The sequence below is a fragment of the Falco punctatus genome (assembly GCF_963210335.1).
Source record: "Falco punctatus genome assembly, chromosome: 2".
NCBI classification, from domain to species: Eukaryota; Metazoa; Chordata; class Aves; order Falconiformes; family Falconidae; genus Falco; species Falco punctatus.
Window position 1 is genome coordinate 14,779,621 of NC_137581.1, and position 21,108 is coordinate 14,800,728.

At 35.7% G+C, this 21,108-nt stretch overlaps 1 protein-coding gene across 7 annotated transcripts in view; it reads left to right on the forward strand.

Moving 5' to 3' along the window:
- CNTN5 (contactin 5) overlaps window positions 1-21,108 on the forward strand; it is a 968,197-nt gene that overhangs the window by 872,747 nt on the left and 74,342 nt on the right. For all 7 annotated transcript variants that reach the window (XM_080376471.1, XM_080376469.1, XM_080376474.1 and 4 more), the window contains 2 exons: window positions 6,841-6,968; window positions 7,874-8,049. In XM_080376471.1, the coding sequence (XP_080232597.1) occupies window positions 6,841-6,968; window positions 7,874-8,049 (304 nt within the window). The remainder of the gene's footprint in view (window positions 1-6,840; window positions 6,969-7,873; window positions 8,050-21,108) is intronic.

Below are 21,108 nucleotides of genomic sequence, written 5' to 3' on the forward strand. Positions count from 1 at the left end.
AGAAATAAAGTTTTCAACTATTTACAAATACTTGTCCCGATTCCTTGTCATCTGCATTAAAGGATACTGACAGATCCCAGACCCAAGCTAATGTGAAATGACAGATTGCTCAGATCAGAACACTCTGAGGAGCCACAGGCTAAATGAGTCAGTTTAGCTTCTCTCCATTTGCATCTTTAAAGTTCTTACTTCAAACATGCACACAAACAATTTCATGCTCCTGGTTTTAAAGCCCAATGAGAAATGCAGGGGGGAAATACCTAACCACTTAAATAACTTACACTTTTCCTTTACCCAGTTACTGGGTGTTAAAGTTTGCAAGACTTTAAACTAACTGAGAAGTTTTCCTGATGGCTGTGATTATTTTTCTAATATCATATGCAAATTTACTTTAGTATGAAAGATAAAGTCAAAATAAAATAAAATAAATATTTGAAAACAAGGAAAGGTAAAAGTGTGTACAGCCTAATAAAGAAATTCATTGCTAAGTCTTCCTCCTCACCACAAATAGCCACACAATCTATTTTTTCTCACTCTGTAACTGTTCTTTAAAAATTATAAGGCTCCTAGTGTAAACTGCCTGGCATTCATTCCTATTAAGATCCAGACACTGTCACTGTCTCTGCTACGTACTCAATAAAATCCTGAAGGTGCTGTAGCAATCATAACATTTGCTGTCTCATCTACTCACTTCCTTTAGCATCCAGACTCCAGGGTCCACTGCAGAATTTTTAAACAATTTCTAGCCCCAGCATCAATAAGTCTGTTTGTGAGAATGTGCTATGAATGATGCAACAGAATGAAAATTAGAGTTTCACCTTCTCATTGTCTTAATCTTGATGGAAGCCCCTGCTCACTGATTTTACATGTGATAGGAAGAACAAATGCACATCCTGGCCCTGATGGGTCAAGGTAAAACTGTCCTTGGTGATAAAATTTGCTCAGGATTTCCACCATCTAAACCACTATGTCCTCTACTGGCTGTAAGAAATGTCTGAGAACTTCTGTGGTGGGTGGTACCAGATATTAATAAATTATTTTTTTTTTCTATAAGACATCAAAGCAGTAAAAGCATTTGGACTATTAATACATTTAATTTATCCTTAAGAGTTAATCAAAGGGAAAGTATTCACAACAGTGTGATAGGCTGAACAGACACCCTTTTTTAACACCGAAATGCCTGTATTTCCTACTTCTTTATCAAAGACAGACTCAAAAAAAGGTCAAAGATTACAGTTACTCTCTCAAGTTTTCTGTGCATAAAACAGCAGAAAGGAAAAAGCTTGCTACCTTTTAATTAAAATACTGTAAAATAAAGGGAATTTATTTAAAAGCCTTCCAGACTCCCCACATGAGCAACCCTCAAATATCATATTTGACTCAGTCCTCTCTAAGTCACATGAAGCCTCAAGGAACCTGAGGATCATTCACATTCAACGTGAGATGTTGTTTACATTTGTGGGGACCTTCCACCCCATTCATCTCCATCAGCAATTTTCCTTACCCCTCTGGCAGTAAACACTGATTAAGCGAAGGCATTTCTGACTGACAAATAAAGGACTTCCAAACACCACCTATAAGCAAAGATCCAGCATTTCCTATGAGCCTATTTTCCATCCATCAGCTTCTCAGCAGAAGCTTGGTCTCAGAGAACTTTCTGTTCACACCAACATCCCACACAGAGATGGTATGAACTTTTCACTCTTCCAGATAAAACAACACACTTTTTATCAGGGATCTTACTCTCCCTTGTATATGCTTTATTGGTAAAAAAAGACCAAAATCTATGAAAAGACTAATCTGTGTCAGCTACAGCATATTTGTTTCAACAAACATACTAAGAATGTTTCCAATCTTAAGTGTTACTGCTGAACAACAGCTTTGAATAGATTGCAAATATTTTTACAGTGAAAATAATCACTTAGAAATACTGTCTGAAATCTATAATTACCATTTTGCAGCCTTCCAATGTCAATCCAAGTCCAATTCTGAAGCCTTAAAGAAGAGATTTTATGCTTTTATTCATGCTTCCATGGTTTTGTAACAATTCTAAACCTAGTTTACCTGGTTATGTTGTCATTATCAAAACTGACAATATAGAAATGCTAGTTATATGTATTTCCAAACTTGGTGATACTCTAGACAAGAAAACAGGCCTTGCAAGCTAGGCATCCAACAGCTGCACTATTTCAAAGAAAATCATAGTGGAAAAATGTAATATGCACAGATATCAGATACCCTTTGAAATTCACATTCAATTTCAATTTAGCTCTTTTCATTATTAATTTGTTGGGTTTTTTTAGCTTCATAGGCATGCAGTATGTAGTGAAGCTTGTGGTTAATTGATTTTTGAGAGCGCGACGATTTAAGTTCAAAGACCAGTATCACACTTGATGCTCACCACCAGCATCATTAGCAGACTTTATAACCCTTAATTCTTTAGACCGTCTCTACATTACTCTATGGGCTTGAGTCAGCTACCTCCACACAAACTCCTGCTGACCTTTGAGAGTCCTACAGCGGCATCCTGGTTCACATCTAGACTTCAAAAAGACACACTTAAACCTGCTGCAAAGGTGTAAGTCCTGCAAAGTCCTTTCTTAGGTCTTGTGCCACCTTTATCTGCCCAGTGCAGGTGTCTTGGATACCTTACAGCTATTTCTATATGGGCAGGTAGGACGGATCAATAGAAGCAGCAAAAAATGAATGCTGTCCACACTGCCTACTTCTGAGTTTCTCTTTGGGATAGTTCTAGTCCCATTCCACAGACTGGACGTATATTTGTAGCTGAAAAGCAATGCACTCCCAGTTTAGTATCAGTTGAAGTTCATGTGCTCAGACTGTTTCATTTTACAAAGCAAAGCCACAGCAAGTGGGGACAATGGGGAAACTAATTTCCAAGTCATGTGCTTCATGCACATGGGATTTTGCCCTTCAAATAACCTTAGGTCATAACAGATATCTGGGGAACTAAGTCAGGATTTGAGGGTGAGATTCAGCTCCAGGTTGAGAAAGCTGATTGTAGATATCTACAATGTGAATTAGGCATCTAAACTTTTTTACTGCTAATAGAGGTTCCAATGACTGCTGACAGGATCCATGAATTAACATGTAAAATAGAAACTCATGTCACATGCAGATACATTAGCTTTGATTTCATAAACAGCCTCTAGAACAAAAGGTTTTCTTTCTTCCTTGGTCATCCTGATAATCCTCCTGAGTTCCAGCTCAACTAGAATTAATCTCTCTGGATACTCAAAATTTTCCTATGTTCTATATTATGTTTCTTCAGCACCTTATGCATTAATGCTTCCATAAAAAGCTTCAGGTTGGTATCTGATATATTCTAAGGTTGTGTTTGCCTTTGCTGCATGGTACCATTAGCTCAGAGCCACATTCACTGCTTTTCTATGTGTCTGGTGCTCGGAGTCATCAAAGCCCTCCTCTCATATATGCTGATCTTGCTGTGTCAATGAACTGCTTATTTCATCAAATTTCTAGCATCCTTCTTTTTGTATCCTAGTCATTATGAAAAACAAGATATAGTACAAAGAACCATTTCTCTTTCAAAAAAAAAATATTTTCTCTTCCATTCAACCAGTTTCTTAACCATCTTAAATTTCTGTATGAAACCTTTTTAACCAGTCATGTGAATTTCACTGTGAAAATCATGCTTGAAACCCATGGAAGATCGACTATGTATTTAATTTCTCTTAAAAAATATTTTTTATTAAGTATTACCACAATTTAGTCTCATTTAGTGTCCTTTAGTTGAATCTTGTTGAATTTCATCCCTTCTCCATTTGTTGTCATATCTTGATTATTCTTTCCTAACAATTTCTGCTAAAATCTTTGTTGTTATTGATCTAAAGCCAGCATGCTTATTGACTCTGAGACATCAACACTCATCTCTTTTTCTCCATGTTATTAGACAGACGAAAACTCTTTTCTACAGAGACATTAAGCTCATGTGCCTTTTTTTTCAGAGTCCTTTAATGGACAACAATGGACAACATCTATCTCCTTTATGTGATTACAATGCGTTTTTCTTCTACTTAAATACATTGATCTCTCATCCATCGTTTCTCTATCCATTCATCTGTCATCATCTTTCCCTCAGTTTCTAACAAATTAAAAAATTAGGTTTTTTCCCGAATCATCCTTAGCTCTGCCCCAACCCTATCTCTTCTATCTTTGCTTCCCTTTTATTTATGAAGCTAAAAAATTTTTGCTGTGGTATTTTCTTATTAAAGGATGTAGACATACCAAGCAGGTGGTCTCTCTGTGACTGAAAGATATTGGCAGGGAAGTCTATGAAAGTCTATGTTCCTGCTGTGTGCAGCAAGTGTTATGTGAATAAATAAAGCATTTCAGTTTCCATCATAACCAGCCTCTGGCTTTTTTCCCAAACACAAAAAATGGGAGAACAGATGAATGTTAGGCATTTTAAGGAAAGTATTAATTTCTGAGCCAAATAATTCACCAGTAAATGTGTTAGCAATTCCTTTGATTGAGTGATTACTCTTTTCCTCATGGATTGCAAGAGCTTTTAGCTAAATAGAAATGTAGCTGATAATATGTATAAGATTCATTAGATAATCTTCCACATGCATCTAACTTTCTTTTTCCCTGAGTTCAGAATGAAAAACAGTTTTATATCAGGACTTACACTGTGTATAAGCTTTTATAATTTGTAAACACTGTAGGAGTGTCCTTTCATTTGTCTGATGTTGACAGTATATTGATGAAAACTATTACTGTTTTACAAAGGCTATTGTCATACTAACGATGCGATATCCTTAGAGCATTGATCACAGAGCATCTTGATAGGAAAACAAAACGTACACCAAGAGGAAAGGAAGGAAGCTTACATCACTGTCAGTTCCTAAAGCAGACTATTTCTTCAAAGGTGTGACATATTATAACAAAAATTCAGGCCTTTTTATTTGTTGGAAAAAAAAGCCAAACCCCAAAACTCTGATATAGAGGCATTTGCTTAATATAATGGTGTTTTCTATAAAATTACTTTTAGGCAAAAAATGTGACTTAAATACTGATACATGTTTGTTTAGAGCAAGATGGGACATACATCATCAGATTGCTAGGGAATTTGAGAGTTGACATGTCCTTCCTCTGCCCCATTCACTTTTGAAGCTATTATTTTATTCTGTCTCTCTGCTGAGAGCAGTGAGTGGTTTCACATCTGAAGTGAATAGAAGTACATTATTCACTGGAATGAAATTCTGTTTTCTCCACCACAGTGTTTATAAACCTCAGATAATAAGCCACCATTTTTCACAAACACAAACAGAGAAGAGAGGGTGTTATTCTTTTTCCAGGAGAAAGATATATATCCAGTCTCATATTAGTGATTTACTTTGAGCACATTATTTAATCTTAAGCCTTTGGTAAATCACTCCTAGTTTAAATCAAAGGTAACTCAGCTTTGCATTTTAATATGTGCAGCCTAGAAAGGGAGTTTCTTTCCTTTTTTGGATGCTGCAGAGCCCAAACTAGACCTGTTAATCAGGATGATCAAAACACCTTACTCCTGGTTAAATACTTCTCAAGAGCAAACCACAGCACTGTACCCTCTGTGATTTCTGATCATATCCTCAACAGGGAACTCCTGGCAGAAGGAGTGATAGTCAGTACATTAACAGATAGAAAGCCCTCTCTAGAAAAGTACACCTGAAAATGCAACCATCTCTGGGGAAGAGCCACCCACCTACTTTGACTCTTTCTCTAACACAGAGAGAGGTCATGTCTTACTTTCAAAATACAGAAGGAAGCTCTCCTTCATATCCTCCTAAAGTTCTATGTAATACCTGAAAGCACTTGCTGAGGATTATCTGCTTTCAGTGTCCATTTGTGCTGGAAGGCCACCAACCTACATCTACCAAGTCCTTTGAGAGAGCCATATCCACTACCCAAGCTGGGAAAGGATATACAACATCTGCAAGCATGGCTTAAATGCCATGTAAGAGTTGCCATGTTCCTTTTAGGCTTGTAGTTCTTCTCTGATAGAAAAGCAGCAACAATTATTTACAGCTCTTCCAGGGCTGCAGCTTTAACACATAATAAATTCATGGGTGTTGTCATTTCAGAACAGAAAAAATGTGTTAATTTTCACTTCTATGTATCTTCATGGACTTTGTGATTAATACTGTGTTAGCAAAGCCAAAATCTGAAACTCCTAAATGTAAATGGTTGAACAACATTTCTCATGAGTATACTTCAGTGCGGTTACTTACTTAGAGATGTAGTGAAGCTGCAATCATACAAGTCAAGGGAAAAAAAAAAAGCTGAAATACAAGAAAGCAGAGATTATTTAAGTCCCAATGCTACACTGTGTAGTGATGCCATAAATCATATTTTGACCAGACACAATTAATTTTATGTTTTTTCTATTCCTCTTTTACATTTTACTTCCCATTCCTCTTAGATTTGATTTTTAAGGTCATTTTTTCTAAATGGATTAGCCAGTGCTTGATATTGAAATGTGATTTGACAATAATATAGCAGTGAAACTTTAAAGACAAATTATGAACAATCACCTTTTTTACTTCTTACAAAAGGTTCATTAAAATTCACCACTGATAAGTGTCAAAGGATACTAATCCACTAATGCTTCCCTGAAACTTTTTGAATAAAGAAAGGAGGAGTAAAATGGATTTATTACAACCTTTCTGAAACAGAATTCAATTATCATCTTCCTCATCCCTTGCTACAGAGGCAGCAGTCTTTAATCCTATTTATTAGCTCTAAAAGTTGTCATCATAAAATCTGGCTGCTAGGACAGGAGATATATTTATATATTTATGTATTTATCTTTTTCAGGATAACTATTCTTCCACATGGGAGCCTGCGAATCCTGAATGCTTCCAAATCGGATGAAGGAAGGTACTTATGCCAAAGTGTAAATGTATTTGGATCTGCAGAAATCATTGCATCGGTATCTGTTAAAGGTATGAAAAAATACTTTGATGATAATGATGATTTCTTAGAATCCCCAGCCAGTCACACAATAACATTGTACAGGCTGAATAAAAAAGCTTTTCCAACAAGCTGGGGAGGAAACCTCTGGACCTCCCTCTGGTCAAGTATTGCATTCCTGCATCAGACTGTATACTCCAGTGGTCATGTCATAGGTGTATGTCAAAAGAATCGGTATACATATATAATCACTCAGATTATAAATAGTACATAAGTAAAAGAATCAACATCCCTTTTAACATGTTTTAGCTTTAGGAACTCAGTTACACCTACCTCTTTCTGCATGAGAACGAAGTTTAGGATTAAGGTAATAACCATCAATACAAAATCTAATGAAAGATATCTCCTTATAGCAGTAATAATAATCAAATGACTGAGTTGTAATTAATTTCTAAACCATATTTTTGTCACTTTTCAGCTAAATTCTCATATGATTGTGGTTTCTGTATCAAGGTGTTTAAGTCTTTTGACTTCTTCCTGTATTTAGTATGCCTGGAAACATCCTTTTTCATTGTCAGTGACAAAACTGAGATTTTCATGCAATCACAAGATTTCAAGTGCTGCAGCCTTAAAAAAAAATAATAATAATTAACATGTTTTTCTAAGACTAATAAAACTAATTAAATCTTTTCAGAAGTCCTATAGATTGTTGCTTTGGTTCCTGCCTTATTGCTTCCATAGAACTGGCAGTACCTTCTGTTCACCACTGTCATGTCTTCGTGTGCATTATGAATATATTTCAGTATTTCACCCTATGTATTTGAAATGAACAGTAAATACAAGCTGAGTAGACTAATCAGCACTTGAACATATTATTTTAGCCTTCCACTATAACTAAACTTCCATTGAAATGTTCCTAACCCTTCTATATTTCAAGAACCTACAAGAATAGAGCTGACTCCCAAGAAGATAGAGTTAACGGTTGGAGAAAGCATTGTCCTCAGTTGCAAAGCACTTCATGACAGCACACTCGAGGTCACTTTCTATTGGACTCTCAATGGGCAGCCAATTGACTTTGACAAAGAAGGTGGACACTTTGAAAGCATCAAGGCAGTAAGTGACCATGTGTTTGTCATCTGTGTCCTGTGAACTGATAAAAATTTGCATGCTTTTACATGTCTCCCATTTACCAAGTTCTGACAAAATTGAAAGATGACTAGTTTCATCTAACTAATGTTAGAAAGAAATGTTACCTAGGGGACATGCAAATTGTAGGTCACTAGAATTACTTCAAGCAGTTTTAATCAAAAAGATATTAAATGTAAACTTATACATCTCGTTATTAATGAGGCATCTGATGATCTTTGTGAGGGAACAGAAAGGAGTTGAAATCAAATCCTCCTTAAATTCTTCTGTTCATTTTAATATAGAAAAGATGCTGCTAAGCATTGATGTCTTTCTCACAGATAACATGGCTGTTGGAATGCCCTCACCTCCTAGTGCTTTTACTTGCCTAGCATATATTTTAATATCTGAATGAATAGCAAGGAGTATACTTTATTTTCCAACTCCGCTGCATGAGGTAGATTCTAGCTGTGCAACCGTTATTTAAGTCAATAAGAATCATATGGATAAAATATGCATACCAATTTAAAATATTACCCCTTGATTCAAAAACAATTTAGTATGATCAAACAGTATGATAAAGTAATTCAAACCTTTCCCATGTAAAATGGTTTGAACTTTTCGTAGTAGAAGGAAATCTCTAAATGTTAAGAAGTTTGGAAATAGAATCTGCAGTCATTTTACTCGATCTTCCCACTAATGAAATGTAAATCAAATGTCCATGCTATGTTAACAGAGAAAAATGAAACTCACAAAGGTCAGAAAATTTTAAAAGTTAATGTATGTAATTTGAGAACAATGTAGTGAAGTTAACTTTGCATTAAAAATCTTGTCAGCTGCAATCAATTTAGTCTTCTGCTTGCCTTTATGAAAGTCACACTATATTCACTTTGTGGTGTGGTGTTTGGGGTTATTTTAAATGGTTTACTTCAATAAGCTTTTTAATTGAAAAGCATTAGTAACGTCCATCCTAGTGTGAAGGTTCTTAGCATACTTATCTTCATCTGAGGGAGTCCAATACTCAAAATCCAGCACTAAATATACAGGAAGAAAAGCTATCATTCTTTTTTTTTTTTTTTAACTTGCAGGTTAAACTTTCTTTGATTCAAGAAAACCTCCTCTGATTACAAATTAACTTCAAGTAATTTCCAAAAACTTGAAATCTAAAATGTGTTACATGGTTCCTTCAGTGTATTTCAGCATCTTCTGTGCTGAAGGGAATTTTCAATCACTGGGAAAAATCCTCAGGCTAGGAAATTTTCAAAGTCATTTCACCTTTGAAAGTAAAGCTAATTTAATGTAATTTCATTTGGTTTATGAAAACAGGATTTTGTAGATCATTCATCAGTAATTCTTCACTAATTTCATTTCTACCAGAGAAAGCCCTCAAATTGGTAGAAGTGAGATTCATTCAAACTGAGAACCTGGTAGATGACACACTGGGACTACTTTCAGACAAATATACATGCAAAACTCACTGAAATTACTGATTCCTTTCATTGTCCTGACATAACAAAAATCTTTCCAAAACCTGGTAGATTAACCAGCTATTTTAGTACAAGTTTATGACTTCCTTCACACTGTGATGCTACTCAGTCACTGCTACTTTACTAAGTAAAAATAGTACTAATCGCTCATAATGGAGTCAGTAATGTCTAGATGACTAAGTGTATTAAAAACCCATTTTTATTAAGTTAAAATCTGTCACCTTTCTTTTCAGAGGCATGCAAGCAATTTTTTTCTCCTAAAACATACTTTTTTGCAACAGCAAACTTAACCTGATGAGAAACAAACAAACAAACAAACTAATCAAGCTGACAAGAATGTATTGTACGTTTTGCAAAAAACTGCAAAATCAGATCCTACCTTGTTACTGTTAAACTAGTGTTGAAATAGTGAAATACTATGAAACTATAAAGAAATACCAAAATGAAGCATCAGACCCTGGTATTTTTAGACTAGCTTCATTTGCCTTTACAAGATTGCTCACACAAGAGATGGTCAAGCTATACTTCATTTAGTTGCCTTCCTAACTCATTTAAATGTCAAGATTTATTTTTTTTTTCTGGTTTTCACTATAAAGAGAGAACAGAAAGGCTTGGATCAACTAGAACAGGGCTGAAAATATTATTAACATGTTACAGGCAGGATGGGGAGGGGGACACTCCTTTTCAGAACAGAGGTAACAAAGCATGACCCTTTTAGAACATGAATTTTTGTGAATGCAGTTGGAAACAAAATATGACACAATCTTCTCCCTCTTTGAAAGCAGTAGTTACAATATATGTAATGTCCCTTCCCCAAAAGGCATGTCTTGACTTTTTGCATTGTCCCAGAATGAAGATTAATTAGTTGAGAGATGAAAAAGTCAAAAATAGTGATTGTGGTAATACCACAATTTTTTGTGTGGTTTGACACAAAGCCTCATAATTCCATAATTACCCATAATTCCCATAACTACTCATTTGTGGAATGTTGTCAATTGTATCTCATTATCATTTCTGTTGACCACATAAGCATGTGAAATTAATCACAAGGATGAAAATGTATTTCTTGTGTTTCTTTGCTAAAATCTAAAGCATGACAGGTACTAGGGGAAAGCAAGAGAAAATAAAACTCTTCTGTTTCTTCTGTCATGTAATCTCCTTTAACCTATCCACTGTCAAAGGAGTGATACACAATGTGATAAAGACACAAATTTAAGGGTGCAGAAAAACGGAACTTAAAGTAAACTTGAGATCTGACCGAATTCCATCTATATCCCTTATTTTGCATTTCAAAATGAAATATTTTTTAATTGTGTGAGTTGATCCTGAACAAAATGCTTTTTAATACAGTACATTTAAGAAAAATATCCTTTGTGCACATGAAGATACAGAATTATACACGCAGTTTGTTCTGCATGCACTGATAATTCATCAGATAAAGAAATGTTCAGGTTTGTTTGGGTTTTGTTTATTTGTTTGAAAGCCTGACAAATTGAACATTATTTGAATGGGTTTTGTTAATAATAAAACCATTGTCAGCCTCTCACCACTGGTTGCATACCTCATACTTTCACTGTGGCAGACCCGGGTGTTAAGTATGATGAACATTCTGATGCTTAATGCAGTGTTATAAAAGCTACCACCAAAGTAACATTTGTTTGGGCTGTAGATAAATTTTGACTTGCTAAAATTGCATGCTCCATAGCAATTAAAATTAAAAGGAAAAGGAAAAGCTTGTCTTAGTAATATATATTGCTTTGCTTGTTTTTTGAATTTTATCTGTAGCTTTTATACCCAAAAAAAAAGTGTTATCACTTTTCATACTGAGAACTAATTTTTTACAAATTGAAGCCATTTTTGCTGTTATTTACTGAGCTATCAAGGATTTAGTACCTGTAGTAATTTAGATACTTCAGGGACTTGCCTGGCAAGAGACTAATTGTGATAAGGATGTCAAGTGTAACAAAGCTGTGCATGAAGGGAATCTTAAGGAAAAGAGACCAAACTCTACTGGAGTGACAGCTGCAGACTGCATTCCAGGAAAGGAAAAGTTCCCAAATGTTGTGCATACACTTAGTAGCAGAACCTTTGGCATTAGAAAAGTCTTACTATGTCTACCAAAAGACTCAATAACACTAGGTTTTGTGAGGGGCAACCAGTGTAACTAATAGAAACAGCTTTGCATGGAAGACTGAATTGCCAAAATTTCTTTCTAGCAACACCAGTGAGCACTTGTGCACAAAAAAAAAATAGACTTGCTTATTTTTATTAGGGTAGCTTTGATTTGCTGTGCTTTGCGTCAAATCCAGAAATCTTGTTCAAAGTCTATTCAGAATTTTCTAAGATCTAAGATCTCCTTAATTTTGTCCTAGAGGTATCCCTTTTCTAGCTGATTTTACAAGTAGATTTTCATCCAGCTATCATTATTCCAGCTCTGTGTTTGAAAGACAATATTGTTTTTATGGCAGCCAGGGAAAATGATTTATTGTGGTTATCCACGGACTGGTAAGCAGCAGCATTGCTCTTAGTGTCCCTCACCTTGACCTTCACAAGTACATTACAGATGCAGGAAAGTGACTTAGTCTCAGTATCTTCTTGGTCTTTGATCTTAACTGAAACTGCCACCGTGGGAAGCAATAAACACAACCTGTCATGTTCTATTTTACAGTGGTCAGTTGTTCACATGGAAGTGAATTGAAATCTATGGCTTCATTTAGAAAAGGCCAGTAAATACAGACTGGACAATTCATTAACTACTGTCTAGCACTGGAGACTTCAATCTGATACCTAAAACCTGTGAGAGATCATAACTTTGCACCTTTCCTTACATTTTCAAGTGTCTCCTTTATTTGTTTTAGTAATTTATTCATAAGTTAGAAGTTAAGATTAAATAGGTAGCACTAAGTTGTATACTACATAAAATCAACTATAACAGCAAGCTGCTAATAATAATATATTTCCTTTTTATTGCACATTAAACCAAACAAGGCTAATTAAATAAGAGTTTTATCTAACACCCTCCCTCCTCTCCATACTGAGAACAGCAATAGTTGTCAAAGGTCTTCCAGAAGAGATGTGTTCTATGCACAGAGTATTTCTGTACAGGGTAATGCTGCTGTATCAACCTCATTGAGATCAATTTGTTTCACTATTTATCACAATACTTTCCCACTGATGGAAGAGGCTGAACACAGCCATTACTGTCAACTCAAATCTCCAGACATTTCAGCCCTGTGCTCATTACCAGGTTTTGCCCATTTGTCATGCCACAACCATTAAATACTTGAGTGATCAGAAGCAGTTTCAAAATAAATAAAAAATTATGTTGTCAATTGGTAACATAAATGTCTTGTAAACTAAGGAGGATGCAAAATGAAACAGGGATTTCTGGTCAAAAAAACTTTGAAATGTGTCTTTTATGACTGCTAAATACAACCCAAAATCTGAACACAATGATGACTATGGTCTAATAATGCATTTTACCATGCATTGCTTCCAGGATACAAACAGTCCCAGGGAACTGACTCAATTTATAGATAACACCTGCATGCTGCATTAGAACGGTATACTCCAAACTTTTCCTAGAATTAAACAAGTACGTAAACCGGTATGCCCAAGTGCTGTGGCTTTGGCTATGAGCAGAGAGTAAAAGACAGAGGCGATAAGTAGCCTCTCTTCTATTTAATTTTACTGTAGAGGAGGGAGATAACTGAGCATTTTGGAAAATGTCAGTCTCTGAACATTCCTGAATACCAATCACTATTAAAAACTGACTGTAATAGAAGAGTAATGAAATACAGTCAGATAGTTTTTACACTAGTTTATTCTATCAAGGTATTTTGTACCTTTCCTTGTTTACAAGAAACATTCTAAAGAGAAAACTCTTGGAGTAAATAAAAGATATTTAATTAATGCATTCTTTCCCCCGTTTACTTGCAGCTGATGGATCGTTTAACTGCTCGGCACAGTTTTAATCCGGGTTATAACAGCACAACTGATTATTTGAACACCTGATCAATACCAGCCGCCTTAATGCTAAGTCCTTCCATTTGCAGCACTGCTGCCCATTTTTCACTTGCAGCTCTGCAGCATCTCTCCCAGGCTGCTGTGGCAGTGTTTTCCAGAGCCTTCCTGGCAGTACTCTTGCATTGCAGTTCCTATGCTGCAGATCTTCTGGCTTTGTTCTCATGGCCTTGCACCTGCAAACCCCAGCCACGTTGTCATGGTGGGGTCTCATAGGAAGAAGCTCCCACTGGCCTGAAACTCACACCTCCCTCCTGCCCCCTTTCTTTGTCTCTTGTTTTGTAAACTCAGCCAAAGTGTGCAGCAAAGTACATAATGGTCATGTAAATACTTCATAAATGTTATCCAACAATGCACATGTTCAGAAGCTTAACAATCAATCACTGTGCTACAACTACTCTTAATTGACATATTCCAATCAACATTAACATATAGCAAGTTTAAGTAGGTCCCAAAGAAAAGATCACAGCACTAGAGGGGAAAAAAGGCAAAAAATAATCCTTCTCATCTCCACCTAGTGCACTGGAGAGAGCCCCAAGAGGAGAATACTTTTTCTGGCCAGGCACCAAGAAGAGTTTTCCATTTTCCTTTTCTCTCTTTCTACTCATTGACTTTTTTATTTCTCACCTATGTAGCTTTCTTTGCTAGAGCTGATGTGTGCCATCATCTACAGACCCTGCTAGTAAATCTCTGATCACGTAAGGCTGTCACAACATTCTTTGTGCTGCACACTAATGAAATCCCAATCACGTGTCTGCTCTCCATGATTCCTTTTGTGATGTCTTCTCAAAAGGAGACAGTTATCCCAGATGAGTTTTGCTTTCGTTTCTATCATCTTCACGCATCACTATCACCACCCTTCCACTCAAATCATATATGTAGCTCCATGCTCTTCTTTTTCCTCTTTCTGCATCTGTAAACAGGAGCAGAGGTACCCCATATTATTTGGTCTTGTCTTGCTTTTTTCTCCTCCTAATAATAACTCAGATGCAGAACATGAATTTACCAACATGAGTATAGTGGGTCTCCCTGTCCTGAAGCTTGCAATTTCATATACCATCTTTTTTTCTCATTCCTTCTCATTTTCAATACTTTTTCTATGTGTTCTTTAATCCCTAGATTTCACAAATCTATCCCAGTACATTACATGCTACCTGACATCTGATATTCATTTAACTTCATCCCTTCCTCTGCCTTCTCTCCATAAAATTAATCAAACTCATTGGCAACAATTCAAGCTGCACTTTAAACTCCTCCCTATCCAACTCCCAATTCTCTCTGGCATCCACTTCCAGTCACCAGTGCTCACCCAAAACAATCGTTCTCATTATTCTTGCTTTCTCCATACAAACTGCTCAAAAATACTGGCACTGGAAGGGTCCACACATCCCCTGGACAACTCATGGATTCACAAACCTGAAAAACATCTTTTTTACTTCTTAAAGATGGGGAAAATCCAACTTGTGTATTATCAGGTATCCCTCAGTCAGCCTGCATCAGGCTGGATACTACTATACCACCATTATTATACTACCACATGCCATTAATCACAACAAAACTAATCACATTATTTTCATCTTCTTTGTTCCAAATGTGCTTATATGATTAAAAGACAGAACTCAGAATATAATCTTCCATTATGACTATATCAACAGAAAAGCTGCTGCTTTTTAACAGATTAAATATTTGCAATTTGTAAATATCATAAGCAGTGAACAGGCAAGTGGTTGGTACGTTCAAAGCTGAGAATTTGCATGAAATGGCACTTAAATTGTCCTAAATGTATTATGAACAGAAGTTGGCTTGAAGTCAACAATCCTTCATAATGCACATATAAATTGTCAGCATAATTTAAAAGAGCTTTATTGTATTGCTATTTTTCACTTACTGTTGATGGTACAAAGCAAACATTGCCATGAAGTTATTCTGTAAGGTCATTAGTTTGCTTCAGATAAATTCACCAAAAATAGACTCCATTGCTAATCAAATATGTCAAATAATCAAGGTTCAACTGGGAAGTAATTTTCTTATTATTTAATCTGACTGAATTTCATTAATTAAGGCTCTTTTTCCAAATCAAATAATGTATGAGTGAGGAATTAAACTAATATGTGTTATCTGTAAAAAAACCCATGTATTTTAAGTAATCATTTAAGCTGAACAAGAGAGCATTAACAGTGCAGGTCATACTTGTTTAGGATTATGTCTCAGTCCCATTTAATTATAGACCATTGTTTTACTGTTTTCAATTTATACAGAATATGAGCTTACAAAATATTTAGGTGCTTTTTAAGTTTTTGTACCTCCCAAGAATTCTCTTCTGTATAGAAACCACTTTGTAGAAAGCATCTTCACCTCTCACTGTCAAGCGATTTAGATGACAGCAAGCAAGCCTCAGTAAATCCCTGTAGGCACAGTAAAGAAGTGACTGAAACACCCCTTAGGCTTTCATCATAAAAGTATTTTTGCAATGGCAGTCAGTGTTTGCCTGGTCTTTTTTTGCCATTGATTTAAGCTTTTGTGGAACCATGATCATTTATAGTAGTCTCACTACCCCTTTTAGACATGCTCTTCCCACGCAGAGAGACAATTTTCACCGCATGTTGTCCAGGACGAGTTCCCAGCCTGAATCCTCGGCACAATGACAGGCAGCCTTTCTAGAACCCAGGCCTTTGCATGCAGAAGGCGAGAGCTGTGAGTCGCCACAGCATGTCTATTGACTACCCAGTATTTTGAACTTCCTTGTCTTTTTGTCCCTCTTTCCAAGATAAATCAGAGCTGTGTTCACAGGACTGCAGTTGGAGTGTGGAAGGGAAGTATGACGATCGATGTGGAAAATGAGCAGCATTCGAAACAAGATTAAGTGAAAGCTAGGATTGGTATAATGACAAGAGAAAGATTCAGGGTTTCTAGGTTTCATATCTATTTTACACATGTGATTCTGTAGTTTGAACATATAACTGTGTAATAAGCAAAACAACATTTAATTCTTCCATGGAAGAGGTAGAGGGAAGTAAGCAGAGACTTACTAAAGGTTCAGAAAGTGTACTATAGCATAACTGTGAGCTCCGTTTCAAATGCAGGCAGATAAAGATTGTTCTTGTGCAAAGCCTTCAAAAGAAAAGGTTGGATACTGAATGAACGGCCTTGGTTTAGAGATAAAAACACAGCAAATGAATGGAGAGATTAACAGGGAGGTTTCCTAGCAACTGACTCACAATAATGAACTCACTCTCCCAGAAAGAGTAATACTGTTCACTTGAAGAACCAGATGTAAAGGTTAGTTTACTGTGAAGCAACTCACAAACTCTTAGGATTTATGAAGTGGAAAGGAAAAAATCCACACCCAGCTTCCTCTCTGTAGGGATGTAGGATGGCTGAAGAAGTACTAATTCACCACCAGTAATTCCTCTGCAAGTTGGCTTCCCCCCTTCCACTGCAAATTCCCAGCATTAGGGCAATGGGTGCAAAAGGCAAATCCAACAAGGTGACCCATGTTGAGCAAAGTATGCATACTACATGCTTCTTGGAGCCTTTTCGAGTTTGGGGAAGTATCTCCACATCAAAAGCAAATGCTATGTATAGGTGGCACCAATTCTTGTAAAAAATTACTTCATGCAAGACCTTACAGGTATAGCTAATTAGATACATTGCAGGCACAGCTATGACCTCAGATAACATGCCACACTGCAGCAGAGAGAGCAATAGATTGACACAGCACTAAGCACTGGAGCTTCCCAGAACCTGATGAATAGGATACTCAGGAGCATAATACGAATTATACAATAATTTGTTTTCCTAGAGAAAACATTTCCTAGAGAGATGGCATTGATAGCTGTATTATTATTTATTTACTGCTTAATGAAGACCAGGATTGTGTTGAGTGTTACAGTAGGTCCATGGCTGATGCTGGCCTTGAAGGTTACATTTAGCTTTCCTTAAAATAATTAGAAGTTGGCTGTTAAACCTATCTGTTTTATTTTGGGGGTTTTCTTAAGCCTTGACTTAGGTAAAGTACAAGATATATTCCACACAGTAGAGGTTTATACTGAACAAATATAAATAATTTTGATATTTGGCTAAATGGGTAATATATGATATTCAGAACACTAAGGAATATAGATTTTTCTAACAAAATGCTACTTTGAAATAGTGCACTTATTGCAAAATATGTCTTGTCACTGGAAAACATAAAATTAGTGGAATAAAAAGGAGCTTTTAAAAATGTACACTTAATAAAATAAAAATTTAGATGTAGGCAAAAAAATGTAAACACTAACCATTTCAGCTTTGAATAATATTGGGACCACATGGTTGCTGATAGACCAGGCTGTTCTAACTCATGTTGGTCCAGGTGAGAGATCTTTCTACACTGTTTGCATCCAGGTCACCAGTTTTTGTCTTCCCCAGAGGGGAGAGTATGTGTCTGCTTTTGTTGAAGCATTACATCTTTTTGCACTGAGAGAAGACTAAAAGCATAAGACAAAGTTTCTGACCTTAGATCTTTTCTTAATGGAGTCTCTGCTGCATTCCTGCTTAGCAGTTTTTTTAAAGCTGCATTGTAATCACTCAAATTTAAGCAGCAGCTGCAATGACAGGGTGCAGAGACATTTTTAAGATTCGGAAGGCCAGTGCATCAGTTTAAACACACACACACTGGCTTTGTTGTGATCTTGAACCTCTCATTACGAGATAAACTGATCAACAAAATCCTTCCAAGACTTGGAAGAGTCTGTAAAATTCATAAAGACCACTTTATAAATATCACTGAACAGCAAATGATATGGTATTTTTAAAGGTCCTGTTCAAACATAGCTCCTGCCTATCTGAATGGAAGCGAAAATGTCCATTATTTCCCATGTTCAAAAATCTAATGTCTGAGCATATATCCATCTGTATAAACACAGTGAGTTTAATTTCATTCCACTCACACATCCTAAGCAATGCTGGCTGCACATCCTGTTAAGCTGTAATAAATGTGTTTCATGGGGATGTATTGTACTGCACTGCTCTCCACTTACAGCAATGATTCTTTCAATTGCTGCTTGTCTGCCCAGTTATGCAGGTGTGCAGATGAAATACTTATATTTTTCCTGATAAGAATATTAGGATTCACGCATTCATGAACCCTATAGAAACTGGAGTGACAGCCAAGATTTTTAAAAGCTCCTGAGCAATGAAACCACAGTTGCTATCCATTATGCATTTCCTCCCACTTAACAACAAAACACACATTAAATGTAAATTACCCTCAAAAGGGGACAAATGTGGACTGATTCTGGCCTTCTAGCAGCTAAAGCTTTGTACCAGGATCACTAATCATCTTGAGCAACCCATGTTTCAACGGCTAGTAAATGTTACTGTCCTAGGCAACATAAAGACATTGTAGCCTGAATTTGGTTCCTGGTAGAACTGTGTGCTCTTCTTCTGCATTTAGACCTGCAGGGTACTCAGATATTCTTTCCACTGCTGTGATTTTGATATGCCAAAGCAAGAATACAGGAAATGCATTATACCTCACTGGTCTGAGTATCTTCTCTCCAAACACTCTAGTAGGCAAAACACTACAATTGTATTCACGCTTTTAGATCTACAGGTTTATAAAGCTATAGACTATGCCCACATTCACTTTGGTCTCCCTGGCAGCCTTGATGTTCTGCCTCTCTTTTCCTTCTTTGCATGAGTGTGCTTTGGTAAAGATTTTGCCCCGGTGCTACATGGCATATTACGACAAGTTCAGTTCCAAATCTGCAAATGAAGATAAGATTGGCTGAAGAATGTGTGCCAAGGCATGCTGGAAAGGAATTCTTCTGCCTCGAAGGAAAAACTAAAGTATAGAAGATTGGATCTTGGAACCAATCCTGTTTTATCTTGTCTTTAATGACCTTGGCAGAAAAGAGTGTGGAAAAGACAGCTGTATGGTACAAAACTGGACGTATTACCAATACAGCAGATGATGAAAGTAACACATAGGAACAGACAAGAAATGTAATATTTCAAAGCACAAGGTCATGCACATATGGACGACTGATTATAAAGTAGGATTTCATAATTTGCAAATGATTAAGGATAAAGATCTGAGTGTATCTACCTGCGTACAGAATCAATATGTGTCAAAAAAATCAGCCAAAGCTGAATGCAGGTGAAGTTGGTAGCATATTTCAGCACAGCTAGAGAAGTATCAGCATGTACACCTGTAGTAAAACTTTATTTTGAATGCAGGATACAATTCTGCTCATTCACAATCAAACTGACTCAAATTAGAACCACTGCACAGGAATATTATGACACAGTGAACATGTAATTCAATGAAAGGCTGTCAGTCTTTGCTTGGTTAGCAAAGTAAATAAAATCTGAGAAGGAAAATGCCTATATCCAATAAAAGTTTCTTAAAGTGAAACACGAAGGAAGTGCATATCAACATCTGTATAAAATATAATGTAAGGTATATTATATTATATTAGCTATATAGTAATCAGATATTAAAATGTCACATATATACTATACTATATATGGTAAATACAAGTCATATACCATATTGTATTATTTTTATTAAAATATGTTATATCCTGTGACATTATATTATTTTATAAAATGTACTAAACACTATACAATACATTATATATGTACTATATATAGTACTATATAAACTGAAGATATATAATAGACAATAGTGGAAGAATATAATACTCGTTTATATAATACAGCAGTATATAAAGTTATATATTTTAATGGATATATTATTGTTTGTGTAATTATAAAAATTATGCATCATATCTTATAGATTGGATAATTGTAGTAATTGTATGTTACATAATTAATTTTTACATAATTATGCCCAAAATATTAACTATATGTAATTTATAATATAATGTTATACAAACTCTACATTATCGTTGAAAAAAATCTCTTACGTTCACGTATCATACAAAGTAGCAATGATAAGGTAATTTAGAGATATTTTTAGGACATTTTATCTATCTATCCTCAGTTAATCTGCTAAAATTATTTCCATTTGACTATTCAGAGGAAAAAAAATGCCTTGAAAGGAACAAAAATACGATAATTTGCTAAAATTATTGGTGCTTACATTAAATCAAGAATTTGCAAGCATTTTAAGGATTGCTACACAATGTAGTCAAGGTGTTGTCAGGGTGACTTTTGTTCCCTCTTACCTGCTCTTTCCCTGAGTAGTGACTATTTTAAATCAACAATACCTGTGGGCTAGGGATCCCTAAATCTGATGGAGCAACATTTATTGACTTCAGTAAGTCTGGATAAAACAATGATTTTCTACATGCAAAATCTAGCAGTATCACTTGAATTTATGAAATAATACAGAGATTCTTAGCAAAAGACATTTGTCTTCAAAAAGGCTGTTCTACTTTCCAGTTTTCTCTTTTCTGATCATAATTTTGGGTCATTGTAATTACTGTTTGCTAGAATACTAAAAAAACAAAAAGTTGAACTTGTTCTCTATGTACACTTATTCAGGGATTGCATGTTTCAGATTTAAATACAGAAAGATTTCAACAGG